Raw genomic sequence first — 24,682 nt, forward strand, 5'->3', positions numbered from 1 at the left:
TTGTATTTACATGAGCAATGAACATATGAAAAGGCCGCAACTATCATTTTTTCTTAAGAAAAGCTCCTTGAAAGAACAAGGCAAGTGCTGCTAACATGAAAAAAAAAAAAATGTAGAAATTTCATTGAACAAAACACAAAGATTTTTTAGCTATTGTTCTTGATTCGTTTGATTTGTCCAGCACAAATCACCAATAAGATTTATAATAAGGAAGAATATGATTGACACAATTTCTCTCACTATTTCCAAGTTTTGCCTGCATGTCTTGTACAAACACGATGTGGGGAAAGTTATTATAAAGCTTTTTGCCGCAGGACAATGTGAATTTGCCCAGTTCTCGAATTCACGAACCTCATTGTTCCAATGACTCTTTCAGACGCACACGCGTGGAGCAGAGGTCAGGGGCGAAATTGTAAACAAGATGGCGACGATACTTTTGAAAAGTCATGATGCGCTCTCCCTTGCGTCATCTAAAAACATGACAGAACGAGGAAAAACCAAACTGAATAAAAATGCTTGATATCAAGATTGTATATACCCAATATAACAATAACAAATAACGGGATTCGATTCAACGACTTATTTTAATAAGAATACTATCATTTTATTTCCTTTGAGATGATCTATTTAACAATTACATGTCATTTTGCGCTTGTATGTCCCCTAACAGGTGCACAGATAACGTCCCAGCGTGTCATGAGCAAAAACGCCACGAACACTCATACAAATTAATTTTCAATTCCAAGTATATTTAAAATAGACTCTACACAATTGCTTTATCTAAATTCATAAACAAATAATATAGTAAACTGACAATATCAATAATCATTTCTCACACACATAATCACTGTAAGTACTTTACTTGTGCAGAAAATTTTTCCTAACTGTTTTAATACTCAAGAACCCTAAAAAAATCTTGTTTTATAAATTCAACTTCAATACATTACATGTTATCTATCCAAACCATTTACATGTTTAGTTGGGTTGCCAGTCGCCGTGCGACTTTACGTCTTACCAAACGTGTTTGCTACCCTGGAACACTGTGGTTTTCGCCTTGAACAGACAACCCAGGGCTTTTTGCCCATATATTTGTAGAATTGAAGTCTCCTTCGCAGCCGACTTCAGGCTTTCGCATGATTTATGATGCCTCTCAAAATCTCTGAGGAGGGGGTGGGGGGCTCACTTTCTGGCCCAACGGACTAAATGGTACCTTGGCCATACGAGGCGAATTAACCGAGTTCAAAAGACACAAATTTATTAATTGCTTGGCCATATTGGCTGGGTCGTGGCCATATAGCGTCAGTAGTGATTTCACCTCGCTCTTAGTGTTGATGTGTATTATACGGAAGTCTTACTCGTTGCGTTTTCTAACGAGTCGCAAAACTGCTCTCCGCACATCCCTAGCCCTGACAAGACAAACAACAGGGTTAACGGTCGCGTTCAACATCCCTAAACACTCACTTATGTGAAGCAGATTAGAACCGACAGGGCCACGGGACACTTCCTTGGGTAGCGCCATACTGCTGAAGACAACTAGGAGAAAGGGAAAGAAACAGAGCAGAGTAGATGTCTGTAAAATGAACATGGTATGTAACGACTTTTTGTATAGCTGGATGTTGAAGGGTGAAGAATTAGAAGTCGAGCTGCGCGGGCCAACCTTCGAAGAGTGTGATTTCAGTTGAACAAAGGAGTAAGAGTAGCAAATAGTCGTTACTATCAAAACAGAACAAAGGCAAACACCAAGAATAATTCTCCTGAAAAGAGATTCTTGAGTGAGCGCAGTCGCTGTAGCCACGAGAAGGAAAAGCCAGCCAGACAAAAGAAGTGTGACCACTCTTTTGACAGTCAAAATACGGTTATAGCACGTCTTCAGCTTTATCGCCAGAAAAATATCCACACTTATAAATGTTAACGTAATAAGCGATACTGCAACCAAAAAGTACCCGATGAACATCAGGGACATTCCTAGGAAGCAATAGACGCTGAAATCGTCTCCCAAAGAAGAAGCGAGGAAGGCTGTAGTCAGGTTCTCAGCAACGACGGCGGTTAGACAACATGAAAACGACAGACTGCAGAGGAGCATTCGTGAAGGTGTCTGAAGCCGACGGGTTTTCCAAATTGCGAGTAAGATCACAACGTTAAGGATCGTTCCGGCGATTGATCCTATGGAGTTAATGATCGCAAGAGGGATGACAAGTCCCAATCCATGTACGTCCATAGAGTGAAGACGAGCTTTGCAAACTTCAAGTATCATTTTCAACACAGTTCTTGCAGCATTCGTAGTTACTCGGCGAGGCTCGTTTGAACTTTAATCTCGAGCTGACTTAGCGGAATAATGATGAAAATCTTGATTGATATTTTGAAGAAAGGCAAATAGAATTTTCAATAGACCACGATTCGCCTATCATTTGACGCCTGTCTCCTAAATGAAAGAGTCCCGACAATGGGCAAAAGGAAAAGAAAACATTTCTTATCAACTCTAGAAAATGTAATAACCCAATAACCATATGCTTTCCGGATGAAAAAGGAAAAGACAATCAGAAGGGCAGCGAAATATTTCACGGCAGGGATGTCAGTGTGCAGTCTTTTATAATATAACATTTTTTATAAGAACGTCCAGCTTCAGATTTCAAGAACATCTCGATGCTGAGATAGCATGCAGCGAAATATTGCTTTGTTAGTACGATGCGTTCTATGCGCGCCTCTAGTTGTATTATGGCCAAGTGGTCTCAACCGTAAATTTTCGCAGTAGACTAATGGTGCTGTCGGTTTTCGTAGTTTTTTTCACATTATGATAGACAAATGAAAATTACCGAAAAGTTCAAACGACCATGAGAAAGATCTAAATGAGTAGCAACAAGTTAAATTTCTAGTCATCAGGTTCTATAACATTTCTTTATTAAAAATTACCACAAAATACAAGCCGTATCACCAGTAAAAAGTTGTCCTGCCCAATAGATCGTAAGATAAACAAACTGCGATTTTTGACGAGATAATAATAAAGAAAGAATAGTGCTTTCTGCCCCTGCGCCCCTTGCATATTCACCCCCTGGGCCCCTTGCATATTCACCCCCTGGGCCCATTGCATATTCACCCCCTGGGCCCCTTGCATATTCACCCCCTGGGCCCGTTGCATATTCACCCCCTGGGCCCATTGCATATTCACCCCCTGGGCCCATTGCATATTCACCCCCTGGGCCCATTGCATATTCACCCCCTGGGCCCCTTGCATATCCACCCCCTGGGCCCCTTGCATATTCACCCCCTGGGCCCCTTGCATATTCACCCCCTGGGCCCCTTGCATATTCACCCCCTGGGCCCATTGCATATTCACCCCCTGGGCCCCTTGCATATTCACCCCCTGGGCCCCTTGCATATTCACCCCCTGGGCCCCTTGCATATTCACCCCCTGGGCCCCTTGCATATTCACCCCCTGGTCCCCTTGCATATTAACCCCCTGGGCCCCTTGCATATTCATCCCCTGGGCCCCTTGCATATTCATACCCTGGGCCCCTTGCATATTCACCCCCTGGGCCCCTTGCATATTCACCCCCTGGTCCCCTTGCATATTCACCCCCTGGGCCCCTTGCATATTCACCCCCTGGGCCCCTTGCGTATTCACCCTCGGACCCCTTGCATATTCACCCCCTGGGCCCCTTGCATATTCACCCCCTGGGTCCTTGCATATTCACCCCTGGGCCCCTTGCATATTCACCCTCTGGGCCCCTTCCATATTCACTCCCTGGGCCTCTTGCATATTCACTCCCTGAACCCCTAGCATATTCACCCCCTGGTCCCCTTGCATATTCACCCCCTGGTCCCCTTGCATATTCACCCCCTGAGCTACTCGCCATAGTCCAGTTTTCATGAAAAAATTTGTGTTAATCCTCGTGAAAGCGCTTCTCCTTCCTTTGATGTCTGATATGTTTGCACGAATTCCAAGATTGCTAATTATGGAAATTTAAGCTTTTCTTAGAGTCCTGCAGTCTGGTTTGCATTAAGACTTTCCTGTCTATAGACAGTGACTACACTTATAGGATATGGCACGCCGTTTGAGATAAAAAACTGCCCCCGTTAGTTCAAAGTTCGTCGCCCTCTTATAAAAACTTCCCCCGCTCTTTCAAAGTTTGTCGCCCTCTTCTAAAAACTTCCCCCGCTAGTTTGAATCGTCGCCCTGTCTTTGAAACTGCACACCCGCTGTTTCAAACTCAGTCAAGTGATTCTTCAAAACAATCACTACAGCTACCCCAAGCTCAAAGTTGTGTCGCCCTCTTATAAGAATTGCCCCCGCTAGTTCAAAGTTTGTCGCCCTCTTATAAAAACTGCCCCAGCTACTTCAAAGTTTGTCGCCCTCTTATAAAAAGTGCCCCCGCTACTTCAAAGTTTGTCGCCCTCAAACGGCGCGCCATAAATAGGAGTATAAAAATGTTTGCACGTGTTCTAGGATGTTTACGAGTTCTAAGAAGCTTGTACGATTTCTAAGATATGTACGTGTATGACTTCTAAGATTCTTCAGGTGGTGACTCTCCACCAGACGAGTCGCCGCTTCTCCCATCGTCTTCGCCTTCTCCCACGGAGCTCTTCTCGTGAAGCAGTACATACTCCCGACTGCTAAAGCCGAACTTGAGGACGTCCTAGAAGAGTCAAGAGTCTAAACATACAATAAGGACGTCCTACTGTACAAAGATGCGTGTGCATGGGCCGTGAGGTAGATACAAAACAGGACAGGACGTCGTAGAAGCAGGAAAGAGTCAAGAGTCTGAAGATACAATAAGGACGTCCTACTGTACTAAGATGCGTGTGCATGGGCCGTGAGGTAGATACAAAACAGGACAGGACGTCGTAGAAGCAGGAAAGAGTCAAGAGTCTAAAGATACAATCAGGACGTCCTACTGTACAAAGATGCGTGAGCATGGGCCGTGAGGTAGATACAAAACAGGACAGGACGTCGTAGAAGCAGAAAAGAGTCAAGAGTCTAAAGATACAATAAGGACGTCCTACTGTACAAAGATGCGTGTGCATGGGTCGTGAGGTAGATACAAAACAGGACAGGACAGGACGTCCTACAAACAGCCAAGTGATTCCCGAGTTAGATACAACCAGCCAAGATAGTCCCGAGTGTTATACAAACAGGACAGGACGTCCTAAAAACAGCCAAGTAAGTCCCGAGGTAGATACAAACAGCCAAGTGAGTCCCGAGTGATATACAAACAGGACAGGACATCCTACAAACAGCCAAGTAAGTCCCGAGTTAGATACAAACAGCCAAGTCAGTCCCGAGTGAGATACAAACAGCCAAGTAAGTCCCGAGTTAGATACAAACAGCCAAGATAGTCCCGAGTGTTATACAACCAGGACAGGAGGTCCTACAAACAGCCAAGTGAGTCCCGAGTGTTATACAAACAGGACAGGACGTCCTACAAACAGCCAAGTGAGTCCTGAGTTAGATACAAACAGCCAAGTGAGTCCCGAGTGAGATACAAACAGTACAGGACGTCCTGCTATCAGGAAGTGGGTCAAAGTTGAATACAGTTAGAACGCGATGGAAGCAGGCAAGTAGGGTACAAGGGTACAAGTGAGTGGGCACCAGCCAAGTGTTAGAGGGTAGGGAACCTCTAAAGACTAGCAGCGAGAATTGTGTCAAGGTAGAGAGGTGAACATCTTTACTATATTTCCATTATTTTCCATATATGATATAGGTAAGTGAACATCTTTACTATATTTCCATTATTTTCCATATATGATATATGATATAGGTAATTGTTGTCATTGTTATGTGCGTTTGAATATACTACCTTTTTCATTATAAAGGTTTGTTCAACATTGACCAAATCCAATAACTATTACAAGGGCAAGTGCTAAATTCAAATCAAAACATGGAGTAAGAGTCTTACCCTTTCCTTTAGCTCATAGTATCTCCTTGGTTCAACTTTCTGGTTATTGAGAAATGTGCCATTCGCAGAGTCAAGATCCAACACGTAAGGCCTTGCGGAAAGCAAGCAAAGTTAGATACTTACTAACAGAGTTCAACAAGTAAAACCAGATTACTTGTGAGATGGACCACATGGTAACTGGTGATGTGCATATGGTCACCAGGCGCTCTCCCAGGATTTGCCGGGGAGGGGGGGGGGTATCACATGGAAAAATCACAATATTTAAAGATTCCTTAATAAGAAATGACCCATTTTTTGGCCGCCAAGGGGGGTGCGCGCACCCTGCACCCCCCCCCCCCCCAGTTGAGCTGTCGGGTATAAAGATTCGTTTTACACTTCATTTACACTCTTCTTTTTCATTATACTTTGATTGAACGTTTTACCCCCCAAAATGGTAATGGCATGCAAGTCTTGGAAACTATATAAACTGTATAAATATAGTCTAAGGGATGGTGATCAATTTCGAGACCGGTGCCCACCGGTACCATTAGCGGATCCATAGATAAAAAGCAATTATCTTTCTAAAAATCTGGTGCTGCGGGTACCCTGTGGTAAGATTTTCATACCTTTTCTTGAGACAAAAATAGATCAAAACGTTGAAAACGATTTATATCATTTAAGCTGTATTCTATAGAATTCCGAGCCAAAAAAAAAACATTTAAATAGCTATAAAAAGCTACATTTGAAGAAGAAGGAAAACCTACTGGAACCTAGGCCCCACGCGGCTTTTTTACATCCCTCTTGCTAACATGCAAATATGACTGATTTTCGTTCCCCAAATAAGCACAAATAGGTGGTGCACATAAATTCTCTAAATATTATATTAAGGGCTACAGAGCTTAATTCAACCAGCGCGGCTGTTGTTGTCTAGGAAATGGTGCAGGGTGCTGGATAGTCCAGACCTGGGACTGTCTTTGCGGTCGACATTCTGGCATGCGCATGCACAAAAATACGCCACATATATGCGGTGTGGCGTGGTTGCTTAGTTCAAGATGGCTGCGGAAGGGACAAGCGAGGGTTTGTTTCAGAAATATTACGCTAATTTTGTTTGTTCGGGCTAATAATTGATTGCCAATCTTTTCTTGGAACGGGACAGATGATTATTAGAGTCTGAAAAAGATATAAATCAATGAACTTTTCAGTTTTTCGTTATATTTTTATGCGCGCGCTTTAGTACAATAATAGAGTCATTTCAAACGAGCCCGCACTGTTTTTAAATTTAGTTTTCAAACATATTTTATCTTGTTGTTATGTCCTTACATTTGTTATATTATCCTCACATTTATAAAACATTCTTTTTAACTTAGCAATGATCTATTTTCGATGCCCTGCACCAGACAAGGTCTAGCGGGAATCGACTCACCTTATGCACATCAGTTATTGCGCGCGCTTGTTTTTTAACTTTTGCTGCGAAGATCGCTGATTGGTGTATTTTCGCGCATGTGCATGCAATAAATACTGGGCCCTCTTTCGAGCGAGCCAGAATGTCGAGCGCAAAGAGAGTCCCAGGTCTGGACTAGGTGCTGGAGTGTGGAAAGAAAAAAAACGACAGATAATATTTTGGACATACTTGACTCTTCGTCCTTTAGATCCATCAGGTTTCTCGTAGTTAACAAGTCGATACTGTAGAATAGCATGCTGCTTGGAGCAGGAGGGGTGATCTATAGGAATGTCAGCAATCTACAAAAAGCATGAAAATAAGCTTTTAGAAGATATACAGTATAAGGGACAACTGATGCCAATTGATTTCAGACAATTGATTTTGGAAATCTTGAAAACTATGCAGAATAAACTAAATGACCCTTTTGAGGTTTAAATAGTAGCAATAACCTTACCTGAATAATATATTCTTCAATATTTTGTTAGACAGAATTAAACATTTTGCAAAACCATTTTTGCAGCATGATGCACTTTTAGTTGTAAAAAACCTTGAAATTGTGTAATAGATTATGCTGTGGCTAGCTGCACAGCTTACAGTAATTAACCCATTGACTCCTGGCTATTTTTTAGCTGAATTTACAAAAAAACAGACTGAAAACAGATACCTCCCCCCTTATCCTGAGTTTTATACAGCCCGTCAAAGTCAAACACAGCTGCACCTAGTCAGCGGTATCCAAGCTTTCCAACAGTGCTTTGCGGTCCCCACTTTTAATCCCTTGTCATTGTGCTGAAGCCAGCACAAGTTGGTGGTTGCTTGTATTTTTCATCAAAAATACAGCTATGAGCATATTAGGAGAGTGTCTCATGACATCATGAAATCTTTTGGGGCATAACTGAGTGCTTTGCTTATGGATATTTGCAAGCAAAGGTGGATTCATGATGATTTTTTCTTGTTTGACTTTGCCTGGATGGGAAAAAAAATTTCTAATGAATCACCACAGCTCTCCTAAATGCTGTCTTTTCTGAAACCAAATTGATTCCAAAATTGTTTACACTGCTATTCTGGGTCTGTATGACCTGGAATTGATTTGTTTGGCTTCGGGGTGAAAAGACTTATAAAAAACCATCTCACTTTGGGGAGAGGAGTGTTGACTGGCCCTCCCCTCGTGAATTTTCCCCTGGATCTCCCAGAATGCTTTGCAATCCGTAAAGGCATCTTCGTGGTTTTACAAGCCTTCAAGGAGTGGACATTGTGTTTTGAGGCCATGGAAATGAACCTGGAGGATCAGAATAAAGGTATCTATTTGTGTCTTGAGCTGTGTTTGCTGATCTCTCTCCCTTGTGTTGTATTTTGAGCGTTTTATTGAGAGGGGTGATTCTGCTTTTCTTTCCTTGTTTGATTTGAAATTTGTCAAAGAACCAGTGCTATTATTTGGCTTAAGAGTAGTTGCCAACACCTTGGTTGGATGCATATCTTCAAGACCATTTATCCCTTAGACTGATGCCTGAGTATCTTCATCTTGTTGTGTTTAGTTTGCATTTATGAATTTTTGGGGTTGTGGGTACTTCCCAAAGCCGGTACAGGCCGGTTGAGGGGTCAATGTGTTAAAGGAGAAAAAACTTTGCTGTGTGGCTGTTTTAGCCTAAATAGCAGGTTTCTGACTAGAAAAAGCATGATAGAGGTGACCCACCACCACTAACACCAACCCAAATACATGTACTTTTTTTGTAAATATTGCCATAGGTTAATAGAAAAAAATGCATTCTCAAAAAATGGCAAACTGAGATGAAAATAATGAAAAAAATACGCAATAAAACTATAGCAAAAATCTCAGCAATTTCTTTTTTGATTTTCCAATTTTCTTTTTTTTTCACCCTTGACCCACTTCTTGAGTTTTCTTAAATTTTCTTTAACTTTGCAAATCCCTTGGGCTAAAAATTAGCAACTTACATGTCTTTGTCTTCCCAGTAGATACGCACTTTGTCGGTGAATATACATGACCGCTAAAACAATATAAAACACACTATCAAAACTCTCAAAAGAAGATAGAAATAAAGAGCTTTACACATAAACAGTGCAACTCAGTAGATCAGCCCAAAATTCAGGCTCTGTAATTGAAAATAATATTCTAAATGTGAAGAAGGGAGGGGCAATCTGAAGGGAACATTTTGTGCTATATAGAAAATAGCACAAGTACCGTTTAGGGAGGGAGGGGAGGAGAGAGGGGGTCATAAGTACTGGTTATGGGAGGGTGGGGAAGAGTGAGGGGGTCATAAGTACTGGTTAAGGGAGTGTGGGGAGGAGAGAGGAGGTCATAAGTACTGGTTAAGGGAGGGTGGGGAAGAGTGAGGGGGTCATAAGTACTGGTTAAGGGAGGGTGGGGAGAAGAGAGGGGGTCACAAGTACTGGTTAAGGGAGGGTGAAGAAGAGTGAGGGGGTCATAAGTACTGGTTATGGGAGGGTGGGGAGGAGAGAGGGTGTCATAAGTACTGGTTAAGGGAGGGTGGGGAGGAGAGAGGGGGTCATAAGTACTGATTATGTGAGGGTGGGGAAGAGTGAGGGGGTCATAAGTGCTGATTATGGGAGGGTGGGGGAGAGAGAGGGGGTCACAAGTACTGGTTAAGGGAGGGTGGGGAAGAGTGAGGGGGTCGAAAGTACTGGTTATGGGAGGGTGGGGAGGGTGAGGGGGTCATAAGTACTGGTAAAGGGAGGGTGGGGAGGAGAGAGGGGGTCACAAGTACTGGTTAGGGAAGGGTGGGGAGGAGAGAGGGGGTCACAAGTACTGGTTAAGGGAGGGTGGGGAGTAGAGAGGGGGTCACAAGTACTGGTTAGGGAAGGGTGGGGAGGAGAGAGGGGGTCACAAGTACTGGTTATGGGAGGGTGGAGAGGAGAGAGGGGGTCACAAGTACTGATTATGGGAGGGTGGGGAGAGTGAGGGGGTCATAAGTACTGGTTAAGGGAGGGTGGGGAGGAGAGAGGGGGTCACAAGTACTGGTTAAGGGAGGGAGGGGAGGAGAGAGGGGGTCATAAGTACTGGTTAAGGGAGGGTGGGGGAGAGTGAGGGGGTCATAAGTACTGGTAAAGGGAGGGTGGGGAGGAGAGAGGGGGTCACAAGTACTGGTTAAGGGAGGGTGGGGAAGAGTGAGGGGGTCATAAGTACTGGTTAAGGGAGGGTGGGGAAGAGTGAGGGGGTCACAAGTACTGATTATGGGAGGGTGGGGAGGAGAGAGGGGGTCACAAGTACTGGTTATGGGAGGGTGGGGGAGAGAGAGGGGGTCACAAGTACTGGTTATGGGAGAGTGGGGGGGAGAGAAGGGGTCACAAGTACTGGTTAAGGGAGGGTGTGGAGGAGAGAAGGGGTCACAAGTACTGGTTAAGGGAGGGTGGGGGAGAGAGAGGGGGTCACAAGAACTGGTTAAGGGAGGGTGGGGAGGAGTGAGGGGGTCACAAGTACTGGTTAAGGGAGGGTGGGGGAGGAGAGAGTGGGTCACAAGTACTGGTTAAGGGAGGGTGGGGGAGGAGAGAGTGGGTCACAAGTACTGGTTAAGGGAGGGTGGGGAGGAGAGAGGGGGTCACGAGAACTGGTTAAGGGAGGGTGGAGAGGAGAGAGGGGGTCACAAGTACTGGTTAAGTGAGGGAGGGGAGGAGAGAGGGGGTCACAAGTACTGGTTAAGGGAGGAAAGGGAGGAGAGAGGGGGTCATAAGTACTGGTTAAGGGAGGGAGGGGAGGAGAGAGGGTGTCACAAGTACTGGTTAAGGGAGGGTGGGGAAGAGTGAGGGGGTCATAAGTACTGGTTAAGGGGGGGTGGGGGAGGAGAGAGGGGGTCACAAGTACTGGTTAAGTTAGGGTGGGGGAGGAGAGAGGGGGCCACAAGTACTGGTTAAGGGAGGGTGGGGGAGAGTGAGGGGGTCATAAGTACTGGTTAAGGGAGGGTGGGGGAGAGTGAGGGGTTCACAAGAACTGATTATGGGAGGGTGGGGGAGAGTGAGGGGGTCACAAGTACTGGTTAAGGGAGGGTGGGGAGGAGAGAGGGTGTCAAAAGTACTGATTATGGGAGGGTGGGGAGGAGAGAGGGTGTCACAAGTACTGGTTATGGGAGGGTGGGGAGGAGAGAGGGTGTCACAAGTACGGGTTAAGGGAGGGTGGGGAAGAGTGAGGGGGTCATAAGTACTGGTTAAGGGAGGGAGGGGAGGAGAGACAGGGTCACTGGCCCTGGTAAATCTGATGGAAGGTTCATAAGACATTAAAATGACCTTGAGAAAGGCCAGGGCCCTTCTACTCAAATGAACAAATAGAATACGACAATAAGTAGATCCCCTTTTGCAGGTCAAGACATTAGGACTTTCTCATGAGTCATGAGATATACATACGTAGAGACTCCTCTCCTTTGAATGGGTAAAGACGCCATCTTGTGTTAGGCTTTCTTGCCTCAGGGGGTTCATTGTACTTGATGACTACACCCTAACATAAAAAAACATGCTTATCATGGAGTTATTCTTAATATCTTTTTCTTTTACACTAATATACTGTAGGAAAACCTTAATGATCGTAGTACAGGAAGCTTGTAGAATAGTTGTTTGAAACTGATTTGTACAATGTTAATAAAACACCCACGCACTTTCACACACCCACACACTTTCCTTAAAGAGTGGGGAGTTCATCAATGTCTTTCATCTTTGGCATTCCCAAATTCAAATTGCTATGCAGAGGTGGGAGTCAAACCATGAAGTGCTTAATAACCAAGGAAATCTCGACACAGGCTCCCTTCAACGTGCCATTTTTCAATACAGGAACACTCCCAACCCCAACACCAAACTCTCCCCAGCTCAATTTATGTTAGGCCGTCTCATCAGGGACTTCATACCAATGCTCCCTGGACACTACAAGCCACACACCAATTGGGAAGACACCTTAGCAGTTTGGGAGAATGCCTTACAAAACAGGCACATGAAACTTGCAGAGAGATGGGGAGAACATACCAGACATCTCCCCCCAACCATGTACACGTACAGAACCAAACTGGCAACCACCCGACAAAATGGGACAAGACAGGGATTGTTGTCGAAGTCTGTCAATATGACCAATATGTTATTCGCATGGATGGTTGGGCAGAATTACCCTACAGAACAGAAAATTCCTGCGACAATACATCCCGGTCCATAGCCCACCGCCTTGTCTCACCATCATGGCTGACCTCCTGTTCACTACAAGATCAACGGCAAGCACAAGCCCCCTCACCAGCCTGATGTGGTGACCACAAGCAAAGGAGACCAGCACAAGGATCCCTCACCAGCCTGATGTGGTGACCACAAGCAAAGGAGACCAGCACAAGGATCCCTCACCAGCCTGATGTGGTGACCACAAGCAAAGTAGACCAGCACAAGGATCCCTCACCAGCCTGAAGTGGTGACCACAAGCAAAGGAGACCAGCACAAGGATCCCTCACCAGCCTGATGTGGTGACCACAAACAAAGGAGACCAGCACAAGGATCCCTCACCAGCCTGATGTGGTGACCACAAGCAAAGTAGACCAGCACAAGGATCCCTCACCAGCCTGATGTGGTGACCACAAGCAAAGGAGACCAGAACAAGGATCCCTCACCAGCCTGATGTGGTGACCACAAGCAAAGGAGACCAGAACAAGGATCCCTCACCAGCCTGATGTGGTGACCACAAGCAAAGGAGACCAGAAAAAGGATCCATCACCAGCCTGATGTGGTGACCACAAGCAAAGGAGACCAGAACAAGGATCCCTCACCAGCCTGATGTGGTGACCACAAGCAAAGGAGACCAGCACAAGGATCCCTCACCAGCCTGATGTGGTGACCACAAGCAAAGTAGACCAGCACAAGGATCCCTCACCAGCCTGATGTGGTGACCACAAGCAAAGGAGACCAGAACAAGGATCCCTCACCAGCCTGATGTGGTGACCACAAGCAAAGGAGACCAGAACAAGGATCCCCCACCAGCCTGATGTGGTGACCACAAGCAAAGGAGACCAGAACAAGGATCCCTCACCAGCCTGATGTGGTGACCACAAGCAAAGGAGACCAGAACAAGGATCCCTCACCAGCCTGATGTGGTGACCACAAGCAAAGGAGACCAGAACAAGGATCCATCACCAGCCTGATGTGGTGACCACAAGCAAAGTAGACCAGCACAAGGATCCCTCACCAGCCTGATGTGGTGACCACAAGCAAAGTAGACCAGCACAAGGATCCCTCACCAGCCTGATGTGGTGACCACAAGCAAAGGAGACCAGAACAAGGATCCCTCACCAGCCTGATGTGGTGACCACAAGCAAAGGAGACCAGAACAAGGATCCCTCACCAGCCTGATGTGGTGACCACAAGCAAAGGAGACCAGAAAAAGGATCCCTCACCAGCCTGATGTGGTGACCACAAGCAAAGGAGACCAGAACAAGGATCCCTCACCAGCCTGATGTGGTGACCACAAGCAAAGGAGACCAGAACAAGGATCCCTCACCAGCCTGATGTGGTGACCACAAGCAAAGGAGACCAGAACAAGGATCCCTCACCAGCCTGATGTGGTGACCACAAGCAAAGGAGACCAGAACAAGGATCCCTCACCAGCCTGATGTGGTGACCACAAGCAAAGGAGACCAGCACAAGGATCCCTCACCAGCCTGATGTGGTGACCACAAGCAAAGTAGACCAGCACAAGGATCCCTCACCAGCCTGATGTGGTGACCACAAGCAAAGTAGACCAGCACAAGGATCCCTCACCAGCCTGATGTGGTGACCACAAGCAAAGTAGACCAGCACAAGGATCCCTCACCAGCCTGATGTGGTGACCACAAGCAAAAGAGACCAGAACAAGGATCCCTCACCAGCCTGATGTGGTGACCACAAGCAAAGGAGACCAGAACAAGGATCCCCCACCAGCCTGATGTGGTGACCACAAGCAAAGGAGACCAGCACAAGGATCCCTCACCAGCCTGATGTGGTGACCACAAACAAAGGAGACCAGAACAAGGATCCCTCACCAGCCTGATGTGGTGACCACAAGCAAAGGAGACCAGAACAAGGATCCCTCACCAGCCTGATGTGGTGACCACAAACAAAGGAGACCAGAACAAGGATCCCTCACCAGCCTGATGTGGTGACCACAAGCAAAGGAGACCAGAACAAGGATCCCTCACCAGTTTGATGTGGTGACCACAAGCAAAGTAGACCTGCACAAGGATCCCTCACCAGCCTGATGTGGTGACCACAAGCAAAGTAGACCAGAACAAGGATCCCTCACCAGCCTGATGTGGTGACCACAAGCAAAGGAGACCAGCACAAGGATCCCTCACCAGCCTGATGTGGTGACCACAAACAAAGGAGACCAGAACAAGGATCCCTCACCAGCCTGATGTGGTGACCACAAACAAAGTAGACCAGAACAAGGATCCTGAACCAGCCTGATGTGGTGACCACAAGCAAAGGTGACCAGCACAAGGATCCTGAACCAGCCTGATGTGGTGACCACAAGCAAAGGTGACCAGCACAAGGATCCTGAACCTAACACTTAGCCAGGAACCCCAAACCCCACAAGCACCAGCCACACCAACTGCCATGCAGCAGCAATTTGACACACCTCCTCTGCTAGCGTGTGCCACGCCACCCACAACACACAAGTCTGTGACACCTACCAAGATGGACTGATGGACTACACAGCCCAGGATTAAATGAGACCTAAGTATAAACACTGAACTATAGCAACTAACATGCTAACTGTTACGATCACCGTTTCCCTGTCACTGTTTTGTTATTATACAATGTTATTTGATCAATCTTATATGTTCCCCAGCTCAAGAACACTAAAGACTTGGGGGGAGATAAATAATTAAAATCACTATGTTTTATAATAGGAAGCCTGGCTCCTCAGGACCACGGTATGTACGCTTGTCATTCAGAGACGATGGCTGAGTTAAATGATTAAATTCACAATTCTAGATTAATGAAATGGATTCATTCCTCTCTATTTTCTATTCCAAGTTATCAATACAGTACAGTGGACCCCTTTGCAGCCCCAAGTACATAGTCGAAGCCACACAATGCTCCCCGCCTGTAGGGGCTACTCAGATTCGAACTGCACACCTTTCCAGATTTTAGCCTATCAAATTTTGGGTACCATATTTTGAGAACTGTTCATGCCAGGGCAAGCAAACCAATCACGATTCTTGTGTGATGATATAAAATGATGGCAGGTTTGGAGAGAATACATAGAAGTGTCCCAGTCTGAATTCGCATCACAAACAAGCAACAGAGAAGTTAGTCATTGAAAAAAGGATGTATTTGTAAATCTACCGACAGGCTATTGAAAATAATAATATTCCAAATGGTTTCGAAGCTCAAGTTACCTTGTAGGTGTTGGTGTACTCAGTAAGCTTTCCTTGATAGCTCATAGTTACCTTGTACGTGTTGGTGTACTCAGTAAGCTTTCCTGATAGCTCATAGTTACCTTGTACGTGTTGGTGTACTCAGTAAGCTTTCCTGATAGCTCATAGCTACCTTGTACGTGTTGGTGTACTCAGTAAGCTTTCCTGATAGCTCATAGTTACCTTGTACGTGTTGGTGTACTCAGTAAGCTTTCCTGATAGCTCATAGTTACCTTGTACGTGTTGGTGTACTCAGTAAGCTTTCCTGATAGCTCATAGTTACCTTGTACTTGTTGGTGTACCCAGTAAGCTTTCCTTATAGCTCATAGTTACCTTGTACGTGTTGGTGTACTCAGTAAGCTTTCCTGATAGCTCATAGTTACCTTGTATGTGTTGGTGTACTCAGTAAGCTTTCCTGATAGCTCATAGTTACCTTGTACGTGTTGGTGTACTCAGTAAGCTTTCCTGATAGCTCGTAGTTACCTTGTATGTGTTGGTGTACTCAGTAAGCTTTCCTGATAGCTCATAGTTTGGTTTCTCTGTTGGAGCTGCTACCTCTCCTTCCTCTTCATTGTTGCCTTCACTGGCCAAGTACCTGAGAAATAAAGCAGCCGATGAACATATTTCAAAACATTCATACTTAACCCTGTGGTCAAGATGGTTTAACCAAGCTTGTTATCAAATGTGTCGGCTTGCACTATTTTTGCTGGTTGAATTATTCATTATTGGTGGTTTTTAACTCGGAAATGCGAAGCATGTACAAGTTATTGTGGGGAGTCTGATGTCACTCCATCATTGGATCACTAATCTGTAAACTTTTTATGGTCTTTCTGTGCTTTTGCAACACAGCAATCCTTAGGTCATCCTGTAAACTTCCAGTGTTCAACTTCCAGTTAAAGCTTAGTCCTATAAAATGGCTTTGGCATCTACCTGTGGCCGCTACATAGGCTAGTATTTTCAGAAAAGACTTCCATGTGGGTTGAGAGTGCGCATGCGCCTTCACCACCAACATTAATCGATCTTCTACGGTTCAGTTCAATAAAAGTTGTTATTTTGCAAACAAAACAAGTAAAATGCTAGCAAAGCTTTTAATTCTCTTTCTTTTAGTACTTGCTGATTCGCGTCTCTGGGTTTTTGTGTTGTTTGTCTGAAATTGTGCTGGAAGTCCGAGAAAATAAGGAAAAGGATCTGTTAGCTGGGTTTCTGGTTGCAGGGTAATAAGAAAAAAGCCTCTGTTTAAAGGACAAAATAGAAGAGAATAGATTTCCACAAATTACTTTTTCACAATTCTTCCCAATCAACTAAACGAAATATCAAACAAAACTTGTACAAACATATGGCCCCCGCTTCTTCATCGAATAACGATTTTGCGCTTATCTAGAATGTTTGTAGCGTAAAACACATTGTATGACAGTAGCGTGATCAATTATTGCAGGTATTTCATTTTGTTTCTGGAAAGAATATGCTGAAATTTGACATGCTAGCAAAAAGCTTTTCGATCTTGCTATACCAATAGTAATAAAATAATTTAAGTTACTGGTCAACTCACTAATGGCATGTTAGTCTAGCAGCTTTCAGGGTTCGATTCCCACTGAGGGCACTAATTTATTTTTTATTTTATTTTTTTGATAATAATTAATTATACTGTTCTTGGTGTGTCATGGTATCGAAAAGAAAAAAAGGTATAAGGACATTTTTACATATGAACTCTCAGCATCTTGGATGTGTTCATGCTTTGTTCACTATTCTGTATATCTTTTATGCACCAACATAACAAGGAAAATACATTTTCATTCACGAGTTGGCTCAGAGAGCCTTTGATTGAAACATGGAGGGTAATATTTTACAGTTCACGATGTACTACATTGTCTTATTGCCTAATAATAATGCAAATTGGGTTTTGCTATACTCACTCTCCTAAACGATCAGCGCCACTCCTTGTCTCCCTTCTTTGACCTGTAGAATGCAAACTGTTAACACATCACTGTTGCCCACGCACTTGTATCCTGTATATAACAATGCACCAAAAACTGACCTTTCTTTTATATTCAAATAACTAACTATTAACCTCTTAGCCTGTCTTGGTCCTTGTCTTGCCTTCTATTGTTTCTTGGCTGCAAAAAAAATGGTTTCTTAATCTAGCAGATACAGTGGAGCCATTATACATGAAACTGAACTTAGGGCCCAGCAGAATTAAATTGAAATATATGGGAAAAAATTATGATTTAATGATATTGTATACAACATTATTCAAATCTTGGTTGTTGACTTTACATTTAAACTACAGTGGATTGCATTATAACACTTCTATTGAGTTTCAGATGAAATAGAAAGCAAGAGAAGAGCTTTATCACAACAAAAAACAGCAATGATTGGTTGCTACTAACCCGCTCCCTTCCACTGTCCTGTCCATCATCTCTCGGCACCCGCCCACCTCTACCTTCCATAGCGCTTTGTTGTTGGCTGTTAGCCCTCCTGTCATTTCTTCTGTTGTCATGACGACTATGTCTATCGTGGTCTCGGGTTCTTTCTCTGTCTAAGTCCCTGTCTGGTCGTTCTCTCCTCTCTTCTTGTGGGTGTCTAGGCCTATGGTCGCCTCGTGGTTTGTCTCGGGGTAGTGACCCTCTGCTTGTCTCTCCGTGACTTCGTGGTTCTCTCCCCCTTAAAAAAGAACAATTCAAGATTACAACATCCTGTTTACTGCCACCAAAGCTGTTTAGAACGAATCTCAAGAACGATTTCATTGAAAATATGTAATTATATGATGTTTAAGTACAAGTAAGCGTTTCGTGAAAGTATAATTATATCTCAAAACAGCAAACTAGCACTGCTCTGTTGCAGTTTTGAATCTGTGTTTTGGGAAAAAATTGTTTGTTAAATTTACCTTTCATCTCGATCTCGTCGGTCTCCGTGTCTCTCTTTATCCTTGTCACGAATAGGCGATCTAGATCTATCTCTTCTGCCGCGCTCCATCGCGTATAAAATAATCAATAAACGTGGTATCGAGAATCTAACTCAAAATGCCGCCATTTTTAATTGAAATTCAACACCTAGGGGCCTGGGACGGAAGCAATTTCAACACAGGCTGACCATAAATGGAATAAGAAACTGAAAAATAATAATTGCCATATGATGCTTAACACTTCATTTCTCACACAATAGTCACGATGATGATAAATTTTCAATCAGATTTTGGAAATGGAGGATGATGGGTTTGGCTCCTTTTCTGTTTGTTTTTTCATTCAAACTGATCCCTCGGTCTACCTGTGGCTTAGGACCCGGGCAGACGCGTTCAAGTTTTCCAAAATGGCGGCAAAAATTCAAGTAAAGTCGCCATCTCCAAGTCCTCCTAAAAACCAAAGACAAGAGAAATCATCCATACCGTTTGCTGATGGGTTTGTCTTGCCGACTCCATATAAGAAACATAGAGCACTCGGGATACGCAAAAGAGAAATCACAAAAGAATACGAACCGGGTGAAAATGGGGTGTTTTTCAAGAATGGCACAGTATAACGAGGAAGGACAAACATTTAAAAGTTTTCTATCGACATGTCCATGGCTCTCAACCAAAAAAAAACACTTAATAAAAGAGGATTTCCATCCTGAGGGAAACTGTATAAAGGATAGGTATCCAGAAGGAAAAATATACATTCTTCCTCTGGGAGATTTCGATCGAATGAGCCCTGATATCCACGTACTCGCACGATATGCACAACTCTTTTACGATCTCCCTGTCGTTGTTCTCCCGAAGGTCGATCTCAAAATACCTGAAGAGAAAGGTTTGTTAAAAAAGATTGTAAATAAAAAGATCGGGTAGCTTTTCATTAGAAGGCCTTGAATGACTTCGTCAAGCCGTCAAGGCAAATTGTAGTCCCTCCAACTTTATGTCCAATTCTCTTTCTCCATATCTGTGGATTATCAGCTCTTTTATCTTATCACAGATGGACCAGTTATGTGGTGTGAATCAGCATCAGAGCCATCTGATGGTGAAGACAAACCAAGATCTAAAAGAAGAAAGAGCTCTCGTATAGCTTCAAATATGCACATACTGGACCATAGATGGAATACAGGTGGATAACGAAATGTTAATTTTAAAAAAGTCATTTGATATACAAGTTGACTCCTAAATTCTTTCTTGCTCTGGGACAGTAGGTCTATGTCCACACCTTTTGCCTCTTTGCGAAGCAAGCAATCAGAGCTGCAACAAATGCTAGAAGAAAAGGGTATCTTCTGAAGCAGAAGATAGTTACAAGTTTTTGCAGCTGAGATTTCACTTATTTTTTTTTATATTTCATTTACCAATTTTTCATGTCAGATTTTTGCTAGGGATTTCCCCTTTCATTCAAAGTCTGGCTTGACTGTTTTTGTTTTTAGGGAGAATCCAACTGAAGGAAGGAGGAAACCTTAAAAAGCTCTTGTCAAGCTGCTATGTCTTTTCCTTTACCTTACATTTTAAGTCTATCTTTTCCTTTTGTAGGGAGAATTCAGCTGAAGGTAGATGGTATCCTTAAGCTCTTGTCAAGGCACAGGCCTCCCAATACTCTTTGCCTCATTGCACTGACAATGTCTGATCTTTATGAAGAGGAGCCAGATTTATTTGTTGCTGGAATGGCTTCTGGAAACAAGGGCGTTGCAGTGAGTCTGAGTACCTTTTGTCATGAATCAAATTTTTTGATGTCATAAATTTTTACACTCATACTTTTCTCATTTTGGTAGGTTTTTAGTTTTGCCAGGTATGACCCTGTTATAACATTCTCTACTGAATTTTGGTATGAAATTGAGAAGACTTTTAATTTCAAAGAAGAAGAGAGGACTTCTCTAATGCTACAGGTCAGTGACTTTTCTCTTTGAGAAAACTGAATGAAATATCTACTACACAGGGTTTGTCCGAATCAACTTTAAATTTATAACCATAAACACTTCAATGCTTTAAGAAATGCTTCGCAAATGCCCAAACATATCCACTTCCAAATAATAATAGAATAAATAAATAAATGAATGTTTGAAATAATTAATTTTTATTTGAAAAAAAAATGAAAATCTTTTTCTCATCAGATGAATTTTTTTGTAAGAAAGGCAGGTCTAGCAGAAGCCATGCTCCTTTAATTCTTTTTCTTGGGAAACCCCGCTACATGTCTCCCATGAACTAGGTTACATTGTTTTATTAATGACAGGAACTCAAATCCATTCAGGGTTCAGAGGGAATTCTGAAATGTGCATCATTACTTGACAGCGTAGTTGCAAGCTTCTAGTTCATGAGATTGCTCATTTGTTTGGAATTGACCACTGCATATGGTATGCATGCTGTATGAATGGCTCTGGACATCTAGGAGAAGATTTTTGTAAGTCTGAACAATTTACTTTTTCCAGTTTTGAACACCCTCCCCCCTTGCCCCCGAACTCCTTTATATTTCCCCTAAAGCAGATTTGAAGCTTCACTCAAACAGAAAAAATCATACCAGTACAAGCTTCGGTAGGAAGAGAATCCAGCCCTGGGCTTAGGATTTTTTCCTACAATGAAATCATTTTTGATTTTAATTATTTAAAAAGTATAAGTGCATATCTGGAGTGTATGTAGTAAGATGTATCAAATAGACAGGAGCCACTGCCATGGCAAACAAACTGGAGGAACTGATAAAAATGCCACTAGATATTTGACTATTGATGTTTGGTTATCTTATTTCTCATCCTAAGCTCAGCCAATACACCTCTGCCCGGTTGATCTGCATAAGGTACAAAAGCTCTGTGGTTTTGATGTGGTGTTGAGATACAAAGGGGTAAGTGCCCACATTCCTTTTTTGTCAAAGCAAACAGCAAACAATGTGCTCTTTCTGCAGCTGGTTCTTTATGAGAGCCCAATATGAACAAGGTAATGGGGTGTGGTTCTTTATGAGAGCCCAATATGAACAAGGTAATGGGGTGTGGTTCTTTAGGAGAGCCCAATATGAACAAGGTAATGTGGGTGTCGTTCTTTAGGAGAGCCCAATATGAACAAGGTAATGGGGTGTGGTTCTTTGTGAGAGCCCAATTTGAACAAGGTAATGGGGTGTCGTTCTTTATGAGAGCCCAATATGAACAAGGTAATGGGGTGTCGTTCTTTAGGAGAGCCCAATATGAACAAGGTAATGGGGTGTCGTTCTTTAGGAGAGCCCAATATGAACAAGGTAATGGGGTGTCGTTCTTTATGAGAGCCCAATATGAACAAGGTAATGGGGTGTGGTTCTTTATGAGAGCCCAATATGAACAAGGTAATGGGGTGTGGTTCTTTAGGAGAGCCCAATATGAACAAGGTAATGGGGTGTCGTTCTTTATGAGAGCCCAATATGAACAAGGTAATGGGGTGTCGTTCTTTATGAGAGCCCAATATGGACAAGGTAATGGGGTGTCGTTCTTTAGGAGAGCCCAATATGAACAAGGTAATGGGGTGTCGTTCTTTATGAGAGCCCAATATGAACAAGGTAATGGGGTGTCGTTCTTTATGAGAGCCCAATATGAACAAGGTAATGGAGTGTCGTTCTTTATGAGAGCCCAATATGGACAAGGTAATGGGGTGTCGTTCTTTAGGAGAGCCCAATATGAACAAGGTAATGGGGTGTCGTTCTTTATGAGAGCCCAATATGAACAAGGTAATGGGGTGTCGTTCTTTATGAGAGCCCAATATGAACAAGGTAATGGGTTGTCGTTCTTTATGAGAGCCCAATATGAACAAGGTAATGGGGTGTGGTTCTTTATGAGAGCCCAATATGAACAAGGTAATGGGGTGTCATTCTTTATGAGAGCCCAATATGAACAAGGTAATGGGGTGTCGTTCTTTAGGAGAGCCCAATATGAACAAGGTAATGGGGTGTCGTTCTTTAGGAGAGCCCAATATGAACAAGGTAATGGGGTGTCGTTCTTTATGAGAGCCCAATATGAACAAGGTAATGGGGTGTCGTTCTTTATGAGAGCCCAATATGAACAAGGTAATGGGGTGTGGTTCTTTAGGAGAGCCCAATATGAACAAGGTAATGGGGTGTCGTTCTTTATGAGAGCCCAATATGAACAAGGTAATGGGGTGTCGTTCTTTATGAGAGCCCAATATGAACAAGGTAATGGGGTGTGGTTCTTTAGGAGAGCCCAATATGAACAAGGTAATGGGGTGTCGTTCTTTATGAGAGCCCAATATGAACAAGGTAATGGGGTGTCGTTCTTTATGAGAGCCCAATATGAACAAGGTAATGGGGTGTGGTTCTTTAGGAGAGCCCAATATGAACAAGGTAATGGGGTGTCGTTCTTTATGAGAGCCCAATATGGACAAGGTAATGGGGTGTCGTTCTTTAGGAGAGCCCAATATGAACAAGGTAATGGGGTGTCGTTCTTTATGAGAGCCCAATATGAACAAGGTAATGGGGTGTCGTTCTTTATGAGAGCCCAATATGGACAAGGTAATGGGGTGTCGTTCTTTAGGAGAGCCCAATATGAACAAGGTAATGGGGTGTCGTTCTTTATGAGAGCCCAATATGAACAAGGTAATGGGGTGTCGTTCTTTATGAGAGCCCAATATGAACAAGGTAATGGAGTGTCGTTCTTTATGAGAGCCCAATATGGACAAGGTAATGGGGTGTCGTTCTTTAGGAGAGCCCAATATGAACAAGGTAATGGGGTGTCGTTCTTTATGAGAGCCCAATATGAACAAGGTAATGGGGTGTCGTTCTTTATGAGAGCCCAATATGAACAAGGTAATGGGTTGTCGTTCTTTATGAGAGCCCAATATGAACAAGGAAATGGGGTGTCGTTCTTTATGAGAGCCCAATATGAACAAGGTAATGTGGTGTTCTTTATGAGAGCCCAATATGAACAAGGTAATGGGGTGTCGTTCTTTATGAGAGCCCAATATGAACAAGGTAATGGGGTGTCGTTCTTTATGAGAGCCCAATTTGAACAAGGTAATGTGGTGTCGTTCTTTATGAGAGCCCAATATGAACAAGGTAATGGGGTGTCGTTCTTTATGAGAGCCCAATATGAACGAGGTAATGTGGTGTGGTTCTTTATGAGAGCCCAATATGAACAAGGTAATATGGTGTCGTTCTTTATGAGAGCCCAATATGAACAAGGTAATATGGTGTCGTTCTTTATGAGAGCCCAATATGAACAAGGTAATGGGGTGTCGTTCTTTATGAGAGCCCAATATGAACAAGGTAATGTGGTGTGGTTCTTTATGAGAGCCCAATATGAACAAGGTAATGGGGTGTCGTTCTTTATGAGAGCCCAATATGAACAAGGTAATATGGTGTCGTTCTTTATGAGAGCCCAATATGAACAAGGTAATGGGGTGTCGTTTTTTAAGAGAGCCGAATATGAACAAAGTAATGGGGTGTGGTTCTTTATGAGAGCCCAATATGAACAAGGTAATGGGGTGTCGTTCTTTATGAGAGCCCAATATGAACAAGGTAATGGGGTGTCGTTCTTTATGAGAGCCCAATATGAACAAGGTAATGTGGTGTGGTTCTTTAGGAGATACCAATATAAACAAGGTAATGTGGGTGTGGTCAAACACCTCTTTCCCCTCACCCACCAGAATAAAGCCACACCCAAAAAAACTTTGTTACTCCTCGAAACATCAAACCTAAAAAATAGTGTGTGATATCTCCTCAGTTGTTGTGAAATATGTAAATGTACACAATATAGGCAGGGCTGAGAGCATTTTGGGCAACACGCCCCTACCCCTCACCCATCACAGACACACCCAAACAACATCTGCACCGTTGTCCTTTCTCAAATTGACCAACCCTCAACAATCTGATCTGTCCACAGTTATTACGATTCTTTAGAGAACATAGAATGGAAAAAGAAGCAGAATGGGTGTCAAGAAGATTGGACTACATCACAGGATAGTGCTAAAATGCTGACAAGTAACACCAAATATGTTCCATAGATCTGTATTTGTCTGTGAGTTGTTGCAATATAATTTACACAATGTGCGAATACTTTTTTCTCCACAT

The 24,682-nt window shown here is 43.5% G+C and overlaps 2 protein-coding genes across 4 annotated transcripts; one reads left to right on the forward strand and one right to left on the reverse strand.

Moving 5' to 3' along the window:
• Positions 1-2,881: 2,881 nt before the first annotated feature.
• On the reverse strand, positions 2,882-18,774 carry LOC5509828 (smad nuclear-interacting protein 1). Its single transcript, XM_001630237.3, has 10 exons — positions 18,586-18,774; positions 18,089-18,362; positions 17,770-17,815; positions 17,615-17,657; positions 16,185-16,296; positions 11,686-11,776; positions 9,265-9,317; positions 7,504-7,613; positions 5,895-5,985; positions 2,882-4,634 (listed from the first exon to the last, which is right to left on the reverse strand). Exons 1-10 carry the CDS (start codon positions 18,672-18,674, stop codon positions 4,503-4,505), a joined length of 1,041 nt encoding a protein of 346 aa, XP_001630287.2. The 5' UTR covers positions 18,675-18,774; the 3' UTR covers positions 2,882-4,502.
• Positions 18,775-18,841: 67 nt separating this feature from the next.
• On the forward strand, positions 18,842-24,661 carry LOC5509827 (archaemetzincin-2). Of its 3 annotated transcripts, XM_032378760.2 has the most exons (7): positions 18,844-19,480; positions 19,643-19,771; positions 20,179-20,336; positions 20,418-20,531; positions 20,935-21,043; positions 21,396-21,478; positions 24,495-24,661. In XM_032378760.2, exons 1-7 carry the CDS (start codon positions 19,093-19,095, stop codon positions 24,573-24,575), a joined length of 1,062 nt encoding a protein of 353 aa, XP_032234651.1. In that variant the 5' UTR covers positions 18,844-19,092; the 3' UTR covers positions 24,576-24,661. The 3 variants fall into 3 exon arrangements, 2 of the variants coding, with proteins under 2 accessions (XP_032234650.1, XP_032234651.1); XM_032378759.2 differs by having other exon boundaries at positions 18,842-19,480; positions 21,396-24,661; XR_004295448.2 differs by lacking the exon at positions 24,495-24,661 and having other exon boundaries at positions 18,843-19,480; positions 20,876-21,043.
• The last annotated feature ends 21 nt before the right edge of the window (positions 24,662-24,682 follow it).

Source organism: Nematostella vectensis, chromosome 1, assembly GCF_932526225.1.
Source record: "Nematostella vectensis chromosome 1, jaNemVect1.1, whole genome shotgun sequence".
In the NCBI taxonomy this organism is placed as follows: Eukaryota; Metazoa; Cnidaria; class Anthozoa; order Actiniaria; family Edwardsiidae; genus Nematostella; species Nematostella vectensis.

Excerpts from the sequence above, each read along its gene's own strand:
- LOC5509828 (XM_001630237.3), bottom strand. The coding sequence starts at position 18,674 with ATGGAGCGCGGCAGAAGAGATAGATCTAGATCGCCTATTCGTGACAAG. Across the intron at positions 17,658-17,769 it reads GGACCAAGACAGGCTAAGAG|GTCAAAGAAGGGAGACAAGG; the intron begins GTTAATAGTTAG and ends TGCATTCTACAG. Across the intron at positions 7,614-9,264 it reads TACTGGGAAGACAAAGACAT|ATTGCTGACATTCCTATAGA; the intron begins GTAAGTTGCTAA and ends TGCTTTTTGTAG.
- LOC5509827 (XM_032378759.2), top strand. The coding sequence starts at position 19,093 with ATGGGTTTGTCTTGCCGACTCCATATAAGAAACATAGAGCACTCGGGA. Across the intron at positions 19,772-20,178 it reads GGACCATAGATGGAATACAG|GGAGAATTCAGCTGAAGGTA; the intron begins GTGGATAACGAA and ends TTCCTTTTGTAG. Across the intron at positions 21,044-21,395 it reads ACATCTAGGAGAAGATTTTT|CTCAGCCAATACACCTCTGC; the intron begins GTAAGTCTGAAC and ends TCTCATCCTAAG.